This window comes from Anolis sagrei, chromosome 3 (assembly GCF_037176765.1).
Source record: "Anolis sagrei isolate rAnoSag1 chromosome 3, rAnoSag1.mat, whole genome shotgun sequence".
NCBI classification, from domain to species: domain Eukaryota; kingdom Metazoa; phylum Chordata; class Lepidosauria; order Squamata; family Dactyloidae; genus Anolis; species Anolis sagrei.
In genome coordinates this window covers 54,855,317-54,873,941 of record NC_090023.1, presented here as the reverse complement: position 1 = coordinate 54,873,941, position 18,625 = coordinate 54,855,317, and the positions used below count along the sequence as shown (strand labels likewise).

The window sequence follows — 18,625 nt, the reverse complement described above, 5'->3', positions numbered from 1 at the left end:
ATACTATGGGCTTTGATTCAGTCAGCTACCACAAAGGCATTGTCCTTTCTACTCATCAGGCAAGCCTGGAAGGGCAGTGGGATGGAGAGAAAGCATTCCCCCAAAGATCATAACACTTGGGCAGCTTCATATGAGCAATGTAGGGTTTTATGTAGCCTAGATCTAAGCGTCATATATCATAACTACAAGAAAGGAGATTCCATCTTAACATTAGGAAGAACTTCCTGACTGTGAGAGCTGTTCAGCATTGGAACTCTCTGCGACAGAGTGTGGTGGAGGCTCCTTCTTTGGAAGCTTTTAAACAGAGGCTGGATGGCCATCTATCAGGGGTGCTTTGAATGCAATATTCCTGCTTCTAGGCAGGGGGTTGGACTGGATGGCCCATGAGGTCTCTTCCAACTCTATGATTCTCTGATTCTATGATTCTATAACTAGCAGTCTAATTTGTACACAGAAACAAACTGGAAGTCTGTGAAGCCCTTTCAACAAGGGAGCTATATGCTTCTTATCACCAGCCCTAGTAATAATTTTGGACCTTCTGAAGTTTCCAAACAGTTTCTGATGTCATCCCCCCTATAATGCATTACAGTAATCCAAACAAGATCTTATCAAGGCATGTATTACAATGACCAGATCTAACATCTCAAGAAGTCTCCAAAGTCAGTGTACTTGTTTTAACTATACAAACTTAGTCTTGGCCATAGACCCCGTGATTTCAGGTAAAGTACAACTCTTCAAGAATAGGTTGAATCTTTGTTCTCTGGTTTGTCTTCTAACTAATCAGAATCACCTTATCTGGATTAATTTGTATGCCGTCATCGAGTCCATTACTGACAGCAAACATTGGTTTAGTAAAGATTCCTTGGAGCTAGATGGAAAAGAGATATAGAAATAAGATTCATCCTAACAGGAATCAACATAATGTGACTCTTCCTTCTCCTACAGCAATGAGCTGTATCTCCTTCTGTTCTGTCCCTTTCAAATAGACCAAGTTGTTATAGACCAAGCAATGCACATGAATGAAATATTAAGTAAGGTACAATGCATTTTATTTGGTAGTAACTCAGATTGCAGTGGGCCCATGCCCTTAGTCACCCAGCTTGCATCTTCTTGTAGAAAAGTTGTTAATGTGACTGTTAGTTAGTCAGCACCATAGTCAGTACTCGAGGGTTGTCCAGTTCCTGGAGAAATGCCTAGTGTAGAGAATCTACAGGAGGCAAATATTTCAGACAGCAGCAGAATCCAAAATTTATCTTTCCTCAGAATGATGTCATGATTTGGTTTCTCCTTGAGTTTCAGAATGTTAGTCTATGATATCACCAATCTCTTTGTTCTCATATATGCCATAAGCATAATTAATTGTACCACAAATTATTGTTAGTACAACAGGCTAAACATTGGAAAATGAAAGCCTTGTCATCACAAATTTCCAAGATTATTTCAATTTTTTTACTGATTTTCTTTTACTTCTGTAAGTTGTCCTAGAAACTTTAGAAAGGAAGAGGTATTGATCTCTAAATTACATGCATACAGCAATAGTTATTCAGGCCGTAGTTAATGGGATATGTAGTCTGGTGCATTTGGGGGACACCTGGATGGTAAATGCTGACAAGTAATGTTTACTTACATCTTGGAAATATACTTGAAACCCATGTCTGTGATGCATACCAATTATGTCTACAATATCACATTTCAATGGGCTCTGAACAGATTCTCCTGATCATAAATTATACATTGGTGCCTTATTCTCCTCTCTTAAGTGTCTCCCCTAGACCTCCTTCTCATGCTGGGTCATGGACATCCATAGCTGATTAGAACAAGAGGGAGTCTGAAGACAGTGAATAATAACAATGACTCTAAAAAGGCTGGCACAAGGCCAAACAATGAGGGAGGCCATGGCTCTCTTTCTTGGTAATGGGAATATGGCTTGACTTCAAAATGAGCTCAGGTGTCTCAGAAGCTCTCATGTAGTCTGCACTGCTTGTGGTACTTTGTTTGATAAAGGAAAGGGAGCTAGCAGAGCATTCACAGTTTCTTCTGTCTTCTCAATTGCCAAGAGCCAAGATAGAGCTAACCCTCTCCTTTGCTGAATATAGTTTACCATTACTTTATATTTGCTGCCTGCTCATTAAGCAATAACTAGCACAGGATTCAATGCCTTGCAAAATACATGTCTTTAATATTGAATAAATGTGTTAGTTGCATCTCAATCTGAAGATTCTGAAATATGACTAGAAAATAATTGCTGTTCTTATTAAGGTGTCCTCCCCCGCCTCCTGTTTCAACAGATAAATGCAGAAAGGTCCATAAAATAGAAGGGATTATGCCATCAATCAACCAACTAACCAATCAAAGAACTAACTAATTACCTTGTTTCCCCTAAAATAACACATCCCCATAAAGTAAGCCGTAGCAGGATTTCTAAGCATTTGCACAATATAAACCATACCCCAAAAATAAGACATAGTGATTGGCGTGGCTATACAGCATACAAGGTTGGCTCCCCCATCAGGTTCCAGTTGTTCTGTGTGATCTGCAAGCTGAGGCATAGAAGGAAACATAGGAAGTGAAAGTAAAAGTCTGTTTGGTGATGTGAGGAGCAGGATGATCTTCTTTAGATATTGTGTATCCTCACTGGGAAGGAGTAAAAGCTTCAGTAAGCAGTCTCCTACTGATCCCAGAGAGATCATCCCATAAAATGAAGATTGTTGGACCATACTTAATACAAATAAGACATCCTCTGAAAATAAGCCATAGTGTGTCTTCTTGAGGAAAAATAAATATAAATATAGTGTCTTATTTTTGGAAAAATGGTAAATACACAACTCAAAAAAACCTGCTTTGGTTGTCTTAACAAAATTTGTGTGTGACCCCTGTTTTGATTCTAAAGTGTTACATGTGCAGTGTGACAATCTCATCCCTGGAAGCAAGGAGCCACACACAAGACATGTCAGAGTTTTATGTTATTTAGATAATTTCTTAAGTGAAAAATGGATAAGTAGTTGCAGGAATCATGTCCAGTCATTGTGTGGCCAGCAACAGTCAAGCCACCTGTGAGAGCTTAGCTACTACAAATTAAGAGAAGAGAAGAGAAGAGTAGAAAAGATCATGAGCAGAGAATGCTGTTGGTGAGACTGTGAAGAAAGCAAGAGCTAGAGGAAGAGGAATAGATTCCTGTAAAGGCTCAAGGAAGGTTTGCTGGAATATTGGGATTGATGGACTGAATCTGTTATTTGTGACTATTGCATAAACATTTACTTTATTGGAAGAAAGTTTGTCTTCTGTGGATTGTATTATTTTCTCAACGGGGCGCAGCTTCCGAGAAGGGAGTTTGAATGTTAGAAAACAACCCCAACTATAAAGCAGCAACACCATAGCTGCGACAAGACATAATGTAGGGTAACAGGGCCACAACTGGTTTATTGGTAACAGCAGTAAATAAGGTTCGCAGCCTCCCCTATTTATGGGTCCTGAATCCCAGCATCAGACAGTCCAACTGCTAGTCTGATGAAACCGAGAGGGGGGGTGACCCAGGTGCCCATCCAATGCCACTCTGAGCTGCTAGTCATGTGCTGTGCTCGCTATGGTTAAGCTAAAGCTTAAAGCTATTTGGTCACTGCTTTGCTTCTGGCATGCCTGCCTGCCTGCCTGCTAGCTGCTGCCCTCGTCTCTCTCACCGTGTTTGCCTTGCAATGGCAAGCAAGCCCTCATGGCTGCTATATTTATTATATATGCCAGAAGTAACTCCTCCCTTTTCTTACATTTGCCAGCAATATTTTTTTGTTTCAGGGCCTTGAAAACTGAGGTGTGCATTAGATTTCATGACATATTAGATGCAAGTAAATATGGTAATACCATTGTTTCCTTAATTTTGGAGGACTTTCAATTCCCGGTTTTAGGCAAAGCTAAAAAAGACTAGCATGCATAAAAAATAAATTATGGGAGGTTCACATGCTCCTTGGCCTTACCAATTGGATTCTTAATTGTGATTAACTAGAATCTAAGCTATAAAACTGTCAATAACATAATTACAATCGACCATGCATTTATATTCAGGGGAACTTTTTATTTCATGGGGCCATATCATAGTAAGGAAAATTAAAGAGTATCATTATTCAGCATTGTATAAATGTATCTTATGGAAGGATGGCTTAAGACAGCATCAATAAAGATAATGAAGCAAAATCCATACAACTGATCTTTGGGGTGATGTGGCTCATGAATGCTACTTTTCTGCATGCATTTAGATCTAAATACAGGCAGGCCCCAAGTTACAAACATCTGACTTACAAATGACTCATAGCTAAGCTTGGACAATAGGAAGTGAGAAAAACCTATGCCTAGGATTTTAGGACTCCTAAAAGAGTTATCATGGGGAAAAGGTGTCTCTATCAAAGCTTTATCACCAATCTTTGTTTCCACAAGCCATATTTTTTCAAAATCCAATTATCACAGACACAGAAAAGTGAGGTGAAATTGTCTGAACAGGGGCACAGATATATTTTTAAAAATTACAAGAGTGTTAACCCTCCCTATGTTATTCAGAAGTTTAAAAATTAGCTGTAGTCACACTTAAAATGTATCTGTTCCGACTTACAAAAAAAATCAACTTAGGAACAAACTTACAGAATCTTGTTCGTAACTTGGCAATGTATTCAAGAATAATGAATCTAGCATTTTCCCTGAAGTATTTTGGCACTTTCAAACGGAAAAATAATGGTAATTATCTATCCAAATTATAATATAAACACTATAATCACAATTACCTTATTTAAATATTTCTGAGTAATGAATACCTTAAAACAAATGAATCATAGAAAATAGTTAGAAGGAGGGTAGACAATATATTTACACATTCTTGTCACAAATTGCAAGTTGAAATGAGAATGATCAGGTTCATGATGGATGCAAATTTCATAATTTAAATGAAAAATCATTGAAAAACATGTTACCATATTTGTCCACTAAACAGCGGTAACTATTGCTCTGCAATGGGGCAACACCAAACCCACCCACCCCCCCCCCAAAAAAAACCCCTTAAAAATAAAGAAAACCTTCCCAGGCCTCCATTAGGCCTCTCTGGAGCTTTCTGAAATGTGCCACTTATGTGCAATGACTATGAGACATTCATTAAAAAAACTATAGCAAAATGTGCTGCTGGATGTCCCCCCAAAAACAAAGCTTTTGCAGTTTAATAAACTTTTTTTCCTTATTTTTTATGATAGAGTCAATTAGGAAATGACATGTATAACCCAGGAACAAAAATTGTGTTACATAGTGTAATTTAAACTAGGAAAATACCCAGAATGTCTACAAAATACATCTTCCTAAAATAATATGTCATCATCTCCAAACATTACGCATTATCCCCAGCATGACAACATCAATTGCTGTTACATGGTTCTTGAACATGTATTTGTTGCCCTCTTTTTCCTCCTTAAAATCCTTTACAATTTTAGACCCCAGTACAATTTACACTATATAGGTATGTTGTACATGACAAGCAATTCAGAAATAATTAGAATTATAGATAGCACTGAGATGAGCCAAAATAATGGTTTTAAGCATTATTAATTATTGTTCCATTTCTACTACTGTGAAGGAGTAGTGCCTCTCACTATGAGTGTTCAAATATTTTTCACATGGTTCATCCGTTATATTCACCCATGAAAGAGTAAGCCTCTCCTGATCAACTGTCAACGCAGTATTCTGTGTGAATGAAAAAATAGTTGTGATGCCTCCATGTTTTTTGCAAAGAGAATTTCATTAGCACCCTCCAAACCTACTCTCAAGATTTGGAGGAAAATATAGGAATTTTCATAGGATGCAGCAATAAACAGATAGAAACTTAATTTTATTTATATACAGGCAATTCCCAGGTAACTGAAAATACATGTTCTGTAGTTTTGTTTTTAAATTGAATTTGTATGTAAATTGGAACAGGTATATTTTTAAGTGTAACTCCACCCACCCACCCACACACACACACACACACACACACACACAAATTTAGGATAGCAAAGGGAACGGTTAACATCCTTGTGTTTGTTTTTCTGTCTGTGCCCTGTGCAAAAGATTACACCTCATTTTCTTTCCCGGTGACAATTGGCTTTTGAAAAATTTGGCTTGTTGTAGAAACACGAATTGGTGAGAAAGCTTCACCTTTTCCCCATGATAACTCTTCCAGCAGTTGTTTTCCTTTTCTAAGGGTAGATTTCCTCTCACTTCCTGTTGCATCATCCTCATTCTTAACTATGAGTCATATATCAGCCAGATGTCTGTAACTTGGGGACTGCCTGTAGTTACATAAAGACTTCTAAAAAGATTTTTGAACTTATCAAACCTCTTCTAATTATTTTCATACCACTCTTTATGAATGAGAAAATAATTTTGTTACTCATTTGCAGGCAGTAAGCCTTTACATGTGGGTCTTTCCCCTTAAATTTCAGGATGTGCACTTCCAGTCCACTTACTTCAAATCTGTTGAGAATCAAGGTTTGAATGGAAGTTATACTACAATGAGAACAGCACTTGATAAAGCTGGGTGCCATGAAGGCCTTATGCTTTTTAAAATCTTCATCTAATAACTGCTGAAAATATTTTTTAGTATTATATCTTATTTGCGTATGAGCACTATTGCTGTGGGCCTACTTGCTTTTTTCCACTTTGATATTTTATATTCTTATATTCCGATTTTGTCTTGAAACTATATTGTATGCACATTTGGTTGAGTTCAGCAAGATTAAATGTGTATACTTTGATGGGATTTTATCTGTAAATTTTTTGTCTTTGTAATCTGTTTCCTTCTGGGGGACAAATGCTGGTGTTCTGTTAGTTAATATTAACTAGAGTAGATTTGTGCAATCAATTGTTGAATGATGAAATAACACATAGGTAAATGTTATTGATTCAATTAATCTACTATGTTCAGAACAATATTTAAGCTCAAGAGTCATGAGAGCAATTCAGTGAGAAACAAGCTTTCACCTCACATTTAAGTTAAGAATAAAACCATTATTTGGGGATAAAATAACAAAGGCTTCCTCTTTTTTGGAATAAAAATCAAGGTATACAGAAGTCATATACATGTAAAAAGTATAGGAAGCATTTCCCATATGTGATGTGTACATTTGCAAAAATTGTGGCAACTAATGCTGAACATTAAATATCAATTGTTATTTCTTTTATTATATATAGAGTGTCATCAGTGTATCTGATACTGGTAGAAAATATGTATTAATGTATGAACATACGTGTATTCTGGCCAGCCACCAGAAGATTTCTGGACAGATTACAAAGGAAATTGGTTTAAAGAAATTTGGAACAGTATTTAATTTAAACAGCAAAGATTAATTTAAACAGTGCAAAAGATTATGAAAAATTGAACAGCTAAGATTAAAACAGTTTAAATTATATCTACAAAATCTTTGACACAAAATTATTTTTGTGACAACACTGGAATGAAACCAGTATTGCACCAGTTTGACCTTAACATTAAAATGTGAAATGTGAAAATACTGAAATGTCATTTTACAATGTTCATTAAAAGATTAATAAATTTTACAGGGATTCTATATAAACATAATTTTGAAGTTGTTTAAAACCAGATTGAGAAAAATGTTTATTGCTTTCTCTTTTCCACCTCCCCATTCATAACTCTTCAGAATTCTTTCGGAAATTTTGTGATTCAGTGACATAATAATTAAAAAGTCAGAAAACTGTATTAAAACTTTAAATATGATGACATCAGTAAATCATAAAGTCATGAAGATATGGTGTTAGTTTTAGTTCACTCTTCAACTAAACTGGTGGAAACAAAACTGAATACATGGTGGACTTTGTTGTTCACTCGTTCAGTCGCCTCCGACTCTTTGTGACCTCATGGACCAGCCCACGCGAGAGCTCCCTGTCGGCCGTCACCACCCCCAGCTCCTTCAAGGTCAGTCCCGTCACTTCAAGGATGCCATCCATCCATCTTGCCCTTGGTCAGCCCCTCTTCCTTTTGCCTTCCACTTTCCCCAGCATAATCGTCTTCTCTAGGCTTTCCTGTCTCCTCATGATGTGGCCAAAGTACTTCAACTTTGTCTCTAGTATCCTTCCCTCCAGTGAGCATTCGGGCTTTATTTCCTGGAGGATGGACTGGTTGGATCTTCTCGCAGTCCAAGGCACTCTCGCAGTCCAAGAAGTAAGCGTCTTCTGATTTCCTGGCTACAGTCTGCATCTGCAGTAATCTTTGCACCTAGAAATACAAAGTGGACTAAATCATACTAATTTGCTTTGTGACACACACAGAAAGACTGCTGATAGACTGCACAAAATTAAATAGTAATATAAATATAGTAGGAAATGAGTTCAACAAGGCAAGGTTAGAGCATTTCATATCCATTTCAAGGATATGAAATGCTTTAAAAAGATCTTAAAAGCCTTACCCCCAAGCAATTATTGCATTAGTATACTTGGTTTCATAGCACGTGCTCTAACTGCAGGTTTTATAACCATTGCATGGTTGGCTCGAAAACAACAAGATGAGTTCCACTCACTGGAGGGTTTAGCCAACTCTTCCTTCACAGTGGTTCAGTATAGATACAAACTTAAATAGGGTTAACGACAACCTGACATGATCAGAGCTGGAAAAGTTACTTTTGGACTGCAGAACAAAGAATGTCAGAAAAAGTGGTTTTTAAGGTCTTCACATCATACTTAGAAACGTGGCTTGAAGTGTGCTGGCTCACTATAAATTGCTCTAAGTGTAGTCACTGTGTTCATGTATGTCAACAAGTCATAGTTTCAGACATCTCTGTACCTGTGAAGAATGGGCCACTCCATTTTGTTGGGTAGGTTGGGTAAAAGGAATCAAGTAGTCTTTCTAATGATTCCTTCAGAATTTTCCCCCAAGCCTTCTCTTGCATTTCCCTCTTCTCCCATCATCTGCTCAAGCCTCTCTAAACTCAGGTGTAAAAAAATACATCTGTTATTGACACTACCAGTTGCCATCTCAGTGGTCAATTAAAGTTGTCAGAAAATCTTCAAAGAGTCTCTGCCTCTGATTCAAAACAGGGCTCAACAACTCCCTGGGTTCATTTTGAGGCTATATGTTTAATCAAACATTACAGTTGTGGTTGTTATCAAAAGAATATGCATCAGCACAAGAAAGCCAACAGGACCAAATGACTATAAAGTACTTTTTTTTTTCTTTGCCTGAAGTGACAAAGTTGTCATGCTCCAGGTCCAGACATACAGTTAATCCTTGACAGTAGGATAGTGTCCTCTGACACATGTTTGGGAGCAGCCAGGTTTAGAAAATACAGGACAACTTGTGAGCAGAAATCAGGATCTAAATGTTATGCTTGCACATAACCAAGTTCAAAGCAGATAAGTCTGATAACTTCCAAAAATGTATGAATAGCTTGGGTCCAAAAGTTAAGAGATAATTTAAAGATAAGATTTGAAGGATTACTGCAGACAAATATACACTGAGGATAAACTACTGTTATTGTTTTGTTAACTTTTAAAACCGCCTAGGTTGCCTATTAGTTTCTCTGTGCACCTGAATACATTTCTTTTGCAAGTCATACAGCAGTCCTTTGTTTGAACACCCAGAGAATTGACTTATCACCTGGCAAGGAATTAGGAGACAGTGTGCTGTATACTTTTGATTTTGTCTGTTTCCTTAGTATGCTTTAACTTGGTTTTGCTTAACATAGACATTTTTTCTCAAGTTTGGCAAGTCTGAAAAAGACCTCTCATCTCAAATTGTTTTAAGTCTTAAAGCAGGAGAGAGAGAAAGATAGAGAGCACCTCTGTAGAATCAAGCTTTGACACTCAAGGGCTCTGAAGGAGAGACAGCAGGTGTATATTTAAGCATTCTCAGAACTTTCAATCAAGCATTTAAAGAGCTGAACACAAAGGGATTAAGGATATTAGCTTTCTTGAAAGTACCTAATTGAATCCAGCTATTCATATTATTTCTAAGAACTAAATAAAGCTTTTCTAATGAGCATTCATGTTGTGTAATAATAGGAGAGATTCTGTGGAGAGTGAAGAATGCAGGAAAACAAGTACCTTTCTAAAAAGCAGCATTTATTTGTGCGTGGGTATATTTTAAATTTCTAAAATATGTTTTCATCCTTGTTAAATAAAGACTTGCTATCAAATAGTGATTGCCCACTGCTTCTGACTATTATCTGAAGAGTTGAGATTGTCCATTCCTGTTGAAACTGTCTGCTAGATGCAAGAGATCCTGTCTGCCATTAACTTTTCCAGGAATACATCCTTTCTTCTACATTGGGTAGTTTAGAACCAAACAAAACCTAGTTATCGTCAGAAAATAAACTCACACACTCATGCTTTTAACATGTGCATTGCTGTCATATAACAAAAGGTTTTAAAGGAACAATGTTTGTTCTGCAGGCCCCACTAGCATACAGATATGGAGATAAATATACATGCTAATTTTTGAGACTTTAAGAATTTTGGTGTGGGGGATATTTCTTAGAGCTTTTTGAGAAATCAGTATAAATACAAAAACTATTTTCCAGTGTTGCTGATAGTCTGATAGCATGCTCTGGATTGACAATTCTCTCATGTTTACTATTTAAAGATAGAGACTACTGCAGACTAAAATGATAATTCAGTCTGCACTAAAAATATCTACAGAAGTTAACTAGAGAGAAAGAAAGAGGAACTAAGTCTAATAAATGAGAGTGCATGCATCAACTAAGAATATGTATGTGTGAATACATGAACCTTTCTGAATATTCAGTATGCTGACTGAGTGTCCTTCAAATTGTAGTAGAATGGGAGTTGTTCTGTATGTAGGGTTCTTTGCCATTTGCCAATTAATCTGTATCTATACCAAGTTACTTTGGGTTATTTTCCAGGGACCAGGGCTTCCAACTCATGAACAACAATATTTCCCAGGCAGACTGATGACAACAACACTCCTATTAATCATGCTTAAGGATTGGGACTTCAGGAGGTTCATACTGGCAACAAAAACTTATGGCTCTCTATATATTTTTCTTTGCTTTTTTGTTGTTGTTGCTATGTACCTTCAAGTCTCTTCTGACTTATAGCAACTCTGTCATGGGAGGAGGGATTTCTTCCATGAGTAGAGTCACCTTGATTGAGGAACTTGTACACATATTGACTTTCTTTCATTGGTGTCTATGAAGCAGGTATAGATTACTGATTATTACAAAATGGTTGAAAGGGAGTCTAGTTTCAAATGATGACAGATCTATATTGTACAAAACTTTGTATCATTACATACGATATTCCTTTCTATGGGCCTTTCCACATAGCCATATAACCTAGAATATCAAGGCAGATAATCCACAATATCTTCTTTGAAATGGGTTGGCAAGCAATTTGGAGGGGCTTTCTTTTTCTTCATCTTCTGAATATGACTTACGCAAAGTAAACAATAGGGCTTCCTTCTTTCATATAAAATCTATAATTATTTATTATTAATCGTATAATTGAACAAAGGACAAAATTGCAATACCATGCATATACATACAGCTGCATACAAGACACAAAATAAACAAACCAGAAACAAAGTCAAAGAAAGCAGTTCCAAATATATAGGTTAGCCCTATACATACATACATATATATATATATATATATATATATATATATTAGGGCTGGGCGGTTTCGTTTTGTAATTTCGTAATTCGTTAAAAATTCGTTATTTTTTTTATAACGAAGCGATAACGAACCATTCAGGAGCATCTAAAAAATGAAACAAATTTTTAAATTCATTTTGTAATTGCTTCGCATTCGTTTTGTATTCGTTTCGTTATTGTTTTGAAATCGTTTCGTTATTATTTCCGCATGTCTGGGGCAAGTTGTATAGTTGTTGTTTGTTTAATCAGTGAAAAACATTATAAATATCACACCAACAGTCAACAACAGAGGGAGAGGGAAGCTTCAGAAGTTCCCCCTGTCCCATTTGGAGGTTTTTTAGCGTATTGCGCGGCCACGGCCGCCATTAACGAATCGATTCGTAATTGTTTCATAATTGTTTCGTAATTATTTTATGAATTATGAAATTTCATAAATATCGAACTTTTTTACAGAAAAAAATCGGAATTCTTTTAAAAATCGAAACACAAAACCCCCCAAAAAACTAATCGATTTTAGAAACAAATTTTTCCGTTGTTACCCAGGCCTAATATATATATATATATATATATATATATGACTAACCTATACATTTCAAGCAATTTCAAGCACTCTGGCATTTATAATCCATTTTTCTTTTCTTGGTAAAGTAGGATTCTTCCAGTCTTGAATGTATAGTAAACTTGTTGTCAATATAATGCAATGGATTATTTTAAAACTAATTCCCTTTTGTGTCTAACTCAAATGCAAGAAATGGACCAAAGCTTAGAAAGGTATTTTTCCCAAAGCAGTTAATTCTCATTGCCTGCTATAGTGGTTAGAAATACATATAGATTTCTTGTCCATTATAATCTATTCAAAATTATAAATTGTGTTCTTCATTCTTTTGCTCATTCCTTTCCATTCCCATTCCCTTCCTATTTCTTTTGTTAGTAGCATAACTTCCTCTGCCAATTAACATGTTACTTTTAGAAAATGTACAGATTTAAAAATGTATATGCTTGTTGATTGAAAATAATTATTTTAAAACACTAAGACAGACATACAGATAGACATTAATACGATCTTTTGTATAGCTGAAAGATCCATACTTTCTTTAAGGGTGCATTAATAAAAGCATGGAATCAGTAGGTTAGCCTCACTTCTACATTTTAGAGTTTGGTTTGATAGGAAACCTGATCCTAGTCAAGATATATATGAAGACAGTTTCTTCCATAAGTAGAGTCACATTGATTGAGGAAATTGTATACATATAGGCTTCATTTCATTGGTGTCTATGAAGCATGTATAGATTTCTGACAATTAAAAAATAGTTGAAATTGAGTCCAGTTTCAAATGATAACAGATCTATATTGTACAAGACTTTGTATCATATACATACACTATTCTTTTCTATGGGCCCTTCCACACAGCCATATAACCCTGAATATCAAGGCAGATAATCCACAATATCTGCTTTGAACTTGGTTATCTGAGTCCACACTGTCATATAACCCAGTTCAAAGCTGATAATATGGGATTTTATACAGATGTGTGAGATTTAGACCAGTAAATAATCTGTAACCAGCAGTATTGCATTTTCTGCTATTGTTTAGTACCGGTAGGTTGATAGATATAAGCTCAATGAAGCTGCTTGAATCCCCTTTTCTAATCAAATATGAAGTGGTTTTTTTTTTTTGGTGCTTTTAGACATTCATAGTGAGACTGAATAGGCAAGTCATAGGTAAGCAACTTTTTTAGACGTAGTCAGGGGAGACCACAGACATTTATGTTAGAGACCTTTGTAATAAAGACAGGTCATGTGAATTTGAACATGAACTGATGGGCTAATTAGACACTGTTTTTTTGTAGTTTAACTGGTAATCAGGTCAGCACAAGGTTATTGCAAGAAATGGACTTTGCTGCAATGAATAGTGATTATTCACAGGGCTAATGAAAGCTGTGCTTCCCAAATGAAAGTGGTAACAAGCCGTGAAAGAAGAGAAGTACTTCTAATTAAAAATGAATATCAAATGCAGAATACTAAGAGAAAACAAATTGTAGGGCACCAGGTTTGTTTCCAAAAAACCCCAAAAGTGAATATAAATACCGCCCAAATGACTAGCACAGCAGGTGTCGCTATGTGTACCATTGTCCATATAAACCAGATGCATAATGTGTTCAGTTTGTTGTCTGTTTGAAAGTATATGCACTCCATGTTAATTAGTGTTTAACACTGCACTCATTTCTAACTGAGATAAACAAACTCAATTTTGAGTGACATAACTAGGAAGCAGATGTGATCCTAACAGAGAACATAGGGCTAAAATTGTCAGAAGCTGTTGTTATTTATAATAAGAAAATACATTGGCAAAGGTTGGTAGGATTTTAAAGGAGATATCATAGTTCTCTTTACAGAGAAGTAAACAGTACCACAATAAAATTTATTATTTTTACAGAAACAGTCTCACAGTCGCCATCTTAAGGACTATGCTTGCAACATATTGAGATGTAAGGTTTAACAAACATTAAAAGCACTGACCGGCTCTACCAAAGGGTGTTGATGCCAAAGGGTGTTAAGGCAATGCAGTCAAAAGGTATCAAACTCCATTAAATCTACAGTGTAGATGCACCCTAGGTTTCAGGGAGGTTTTCCCATTGCAGCTTTACAGAAAAGAGAACACGGAAGGGCCAAATGCTCCCCTGCAACACTCTCCTGACAAACAACAAGGGGCACAACACCACTCTGGCTAATTTGTGGAGAATACATTTAAAATAGTGTGAACTTTCCTGTATGTTCATGCCATGAGGATGGCAGTACCTATTAGGTGCAGAATTATCTCTCGGATCCAGGTGTTGTACATAATAATAATAATAATAATAATAATAATAATAATAATAAATCTTTACTTGCATACCACTCTACCTCCCCAAGGGGACTCAGGATGGTTTCCAGCATGGTAAGCATTGCACTTACTGCCATAAGAACATACAAAAAACATAATAAATATATAAACATTGTGCTATGTAACAATCATACATATTGAAATTAAAATGTTTGCAGCATGCACTGGAATTACTCTGATTCTTTTGGCTATACTGGATACAATTCCCTGCCCCCTGGGCCCTTTACATTTCTAGATAGTGAGTTCCATTTAGTTTTATTAAAAAAAAGGAGATACTAAAAGAGACAGTTTGGTACAGGATGAACCAAATTCTATCAGCCAGGTTCCACTCTCTTATTACCTGTGTTTCAGAATTAGGTCACTCTCAGTTGAATAAAATTTAGCCAGAACTGTTGAGTTTAGTCGGCTTCTCTCTGCAGGTACATTAATCAACATCTTCCATGCCGGTTACATTTCTGGAATATTATGAGAATCAGAGTGTGTGACAGATCTGACTTTTATAATAAATGTTAATTACATTTAAAAAGAAGTTTAAATTTAAAGTTTAACCTATTTTACACACTACTGCATGGTAATATTATCTGACGCTTCCATCATATTGTCTTGGTAACATTGAAAAAATTCAAAATATAACAATGTATTTTAGAAGAGACATTACTTTACATTCCAAAAATCACATCTTCTGTAATGTCTGTACCAAGGTATTTTATTTTTAAAAAAATCCTAAAAGCCTACTAAAGGCTTTCTATTATTATTTTACATTACTATGACAGCAAACATGCTTATTTAAATGTATTCTTAATGTAGTCTACAAAGAAAGAGTTGCATGGAGTGATTATTAATCATTTTCAGTAAATCATTCTTATATTTTACCTTTCAATTCTAGATTTTAAGTGCTAATATAGGATAGCTAAGGACTCAAAGCAATTCTTCAGTAATATAGGGACATTTTTATTTTTTAAATTTTGACTCAGCCATTGCTTCGACAAACTACTTTCTGACCATTCAATATTGATAAATGGCAGAAGGCAATTTAACAGTAGTATAGTGGCCTGTAAGTGCACAGTTATTCATAAAAACTACCTCACAAAAGCCATATGTGGCACCACATGTACTGAGCAATGTTAGCTATTCAACATCATAGCAGTAAAAGCTTTGAGTCTCCGGTGGGAGAAATAAAGCAGTGAATAGTAGTAGTAGTAGTAATAATAATAACAACAACAACAAGAAGAAGTGTAGAAGCAGTCTAGATTAGGGCCCCTGCTGAATAACAACAACAACAACAACAACAACAACAACAACTTTATATTTGTACCCCCACCGCCATCTCCTCGAAGGGACTTGGGGCAGCTCACATGGGAGTCTGATCAAAACAGTTAAAATATGACACATTAAAATATATAACAACAAGGTAAAACAACACATTATAACAGTATAAAACAGGCATCAAAATCAACAACCAATAACAACATTCAGTTCATTGTCACAAGTGTGTGGACTGGTGCAGCAATAACTTAAAGGATAGGGCTAATAGATAAGCTACTTCGATCATAAGGCAGCAGTAAAAATAGGAGCAATGGTAAAGTGTGAGGACAAGATTTAGGGTCCTACCTGGACCAGCTATCTAGGGAATTATCTACTCAAAGGCACAGCAGAACAGCCACGTCTTTAACTCTTTGCGGAAAATGGACAGAAAAGGAGCCAGCCTGATCTCCCTCTAAAGCCCTATACACTTTGGGTCCAACCTTTTTTCATGACTGCATCTCTTTCTATAAACTGGCGTAGGCTCTGAGATTGACAGGGGAAGCCCTTCTCTCAGTCCCACCACCGTCTCAAGCACGCTTAGCGGGGACAAGAGAAAGGGCCTTCTCTCTTTTCTCCAGCTCTGGAATACCCTCCCAAAAGAGATTAGATTAGCCCCCACCCTTCAATACTTCTGTTCCAATTTGAAAACATGGATGTTTAGACAGGCCTTTGACCTTGAATAGGCTGAATGAGCCCATATGAAGCTGACACTTGGCACCTTGTGAATTGACAGCAGTTAGTTTTATCTACTGTTGTTTTAAAATTGTATTATTTTGATTTTATGCTACATGTGTTGATGGGGGTTGTTATAATTTTATGTGACTTATTTTATACTTTTGTACCATTTTTACCTGTTGTATGTTACGTATGCACCCTGGAGTGGCTTGTAAGCCACCCCGTATGTTACGGGGATTTGGTGGCAGGATATAAATAAACATGATGATGATGATGATGATTTTCTCTCACAATCTCTTTTTGCCTGAGAATTTTTCATCTTACCTTGGTATACGAGTATGTAAAATAGATATATAAATCAAACATTTACTAATAATAAATCATACAGAAATGTATTTTAAAACAATCCTTTAGTGTGTGTATATATGTGTGTGTATGTGTGTGTGTGTGTGTGTGTGTGTGTGTGTGTATATATATATATATATATATAATTTTACTATTTATTAAGGATGAAAGCCAATTTGCTTACTAATGAGATGGATATGCTTGTTTGTTTATGTATAAAGAATTAAATCCACAATATGTAGAACAATATGTAGAACAGCCTCAACATTTTTCATGCCATGCTTGGTTTGCAGTCTCATGTGATAGAATATACTTTGTTGGCTCTTCCTTTTACTCTTGAATTGGGGGATTACAATTTTGTTTTGAGGGTCCATATCTCCAAGGTTGCAGAGCAGGCCATATGCCTGAAATGGACCCACATCCACCTTTTTTGTCCCTATCATGGTCTGTTCACATACCCATTCCTCCCTCCACCCCCCCCCCCCGAAAAAAACCAAATGACCAATTCCCTCCTTTCTTTTTGAACTTTGGATAAGAAGTGACTGACATTTCATTTTGATTGCTTATGCTTCATGAACCCAACCGTTTTTAAAAAATTAAAAAATTAAAAAATGAAGGGAAATATTTCTGAAACTAAAATGATTCATCAAGCAAAATCAGCTTGCTAAAAAGGCAGACTGAAACCCACCCACCCTACCCCTTCCTTCACTGCCAAAAGGCAGAACAGGAGAAGGAGGACAAAGAGAATGAGCAGCATCCAAGGCAGTGGAAGTCCACTCCATGCCTCTGGCTCCATCTCTCTCTCCCTCCTGCTCTCTTTTTGTCCATGTGAGAAAAAGACTCCAGAGGTAGAGAGGAGGTGGCAGTAATTTGCATATGACCTGAAAGGGGCAACAGGAAAAAATGTGGGGAGGGGAGAGAAAGGGAGAGAAAGACTGAAGGGCTGGAAGAATGCCAGCTGTAACCCCCAAATTCAATTACAGGACTCCAAATGGAATTGTGACACACAGTTTAAGATGCTTTGATCATTCTAGATCATCCACTCATGCCATTCTGTGATGCTCAGTTGGTGAAACTGGCAACCCATCTGCACATGACTACAGTCACTCATACAGTGTCTTGTCTCAGAGTTGCCAAAGATGAAGATGTAATAGTACAGAGAATAACACTCAAATACAAGTGATATCTATTAACTTTGCTTCCATAACTTGCATAGATTCATTGATATGAATTGTTAATGTAATTCAGTAAATATTATTTTTTCCAGATATCCCTTCAGTTAAAATAATACCATCCACGTTGTGGCCAGAAGAAGGACAATCTATAACTTTGATTTGTGAATCCAAAGGAAAACCACTGTAAGTGATTTAACAAGCAATATATTTTTGTTATTTTCTTTATTCTCTTTTGATTGCAGCCTCTGACTGCAAAGCTCTACTGTTTTTCTCTTGTCCTGGGGTGTAAAGTGATCTCTAGTACAGAAAACCCTTTGAAGCATGTTTTCATTAAGTGCCTATGGAAGACTGGTCTTTTACTTTGTCATTTATTTTAGTTTGGGAAGGGATTCCTGCTGTGCATTTTTTTTTTAAAAAAATGTGCTATTTCAACCTGAAAGAATTGCAGGCTTATTTGCTGTTCCTATCATCATAGTGATGATGGGTACATATTATCAAAGTGAAGCCTCATATCTGATGAAAAAACCTCTAAAATCAACACATTTTTCCAAGTAAAGTGCTGAACTCTCTGTCTACTTTGGTTGTCATTTACATGGTAATTGCAAATTTAATG

At 36.2% G+C, this 18,625-nt stretch overlaps 1 protein-coding gene across 5 annotated transcripts in view; it reads left to right on the top strand.

Annotated features, from left to right (window-relative positions):
• CADM2 (cell adhesion molecule 2) overlaps positions 1 to 18,625 on the top strand; it is a 537,220-nt gene that overhangs the window by 384,444 nt on the left and 134,151 nt on the right. For all 5 annotated transcript variants that reach the window (XM_060770541.2, XM_060770543.2, XM_060770540.2 and 2 more), the window contains one exon: positions 18,105 to 18,195. In XM_060770541.2, coding sequence (XP_060626524.1) covers positions 18,105 to 18,195 — 91 coding nt within the window. The remainder of the gene's footprint in view (positions 1 to 18,104; positions 18,196 to 18,625) is intronic.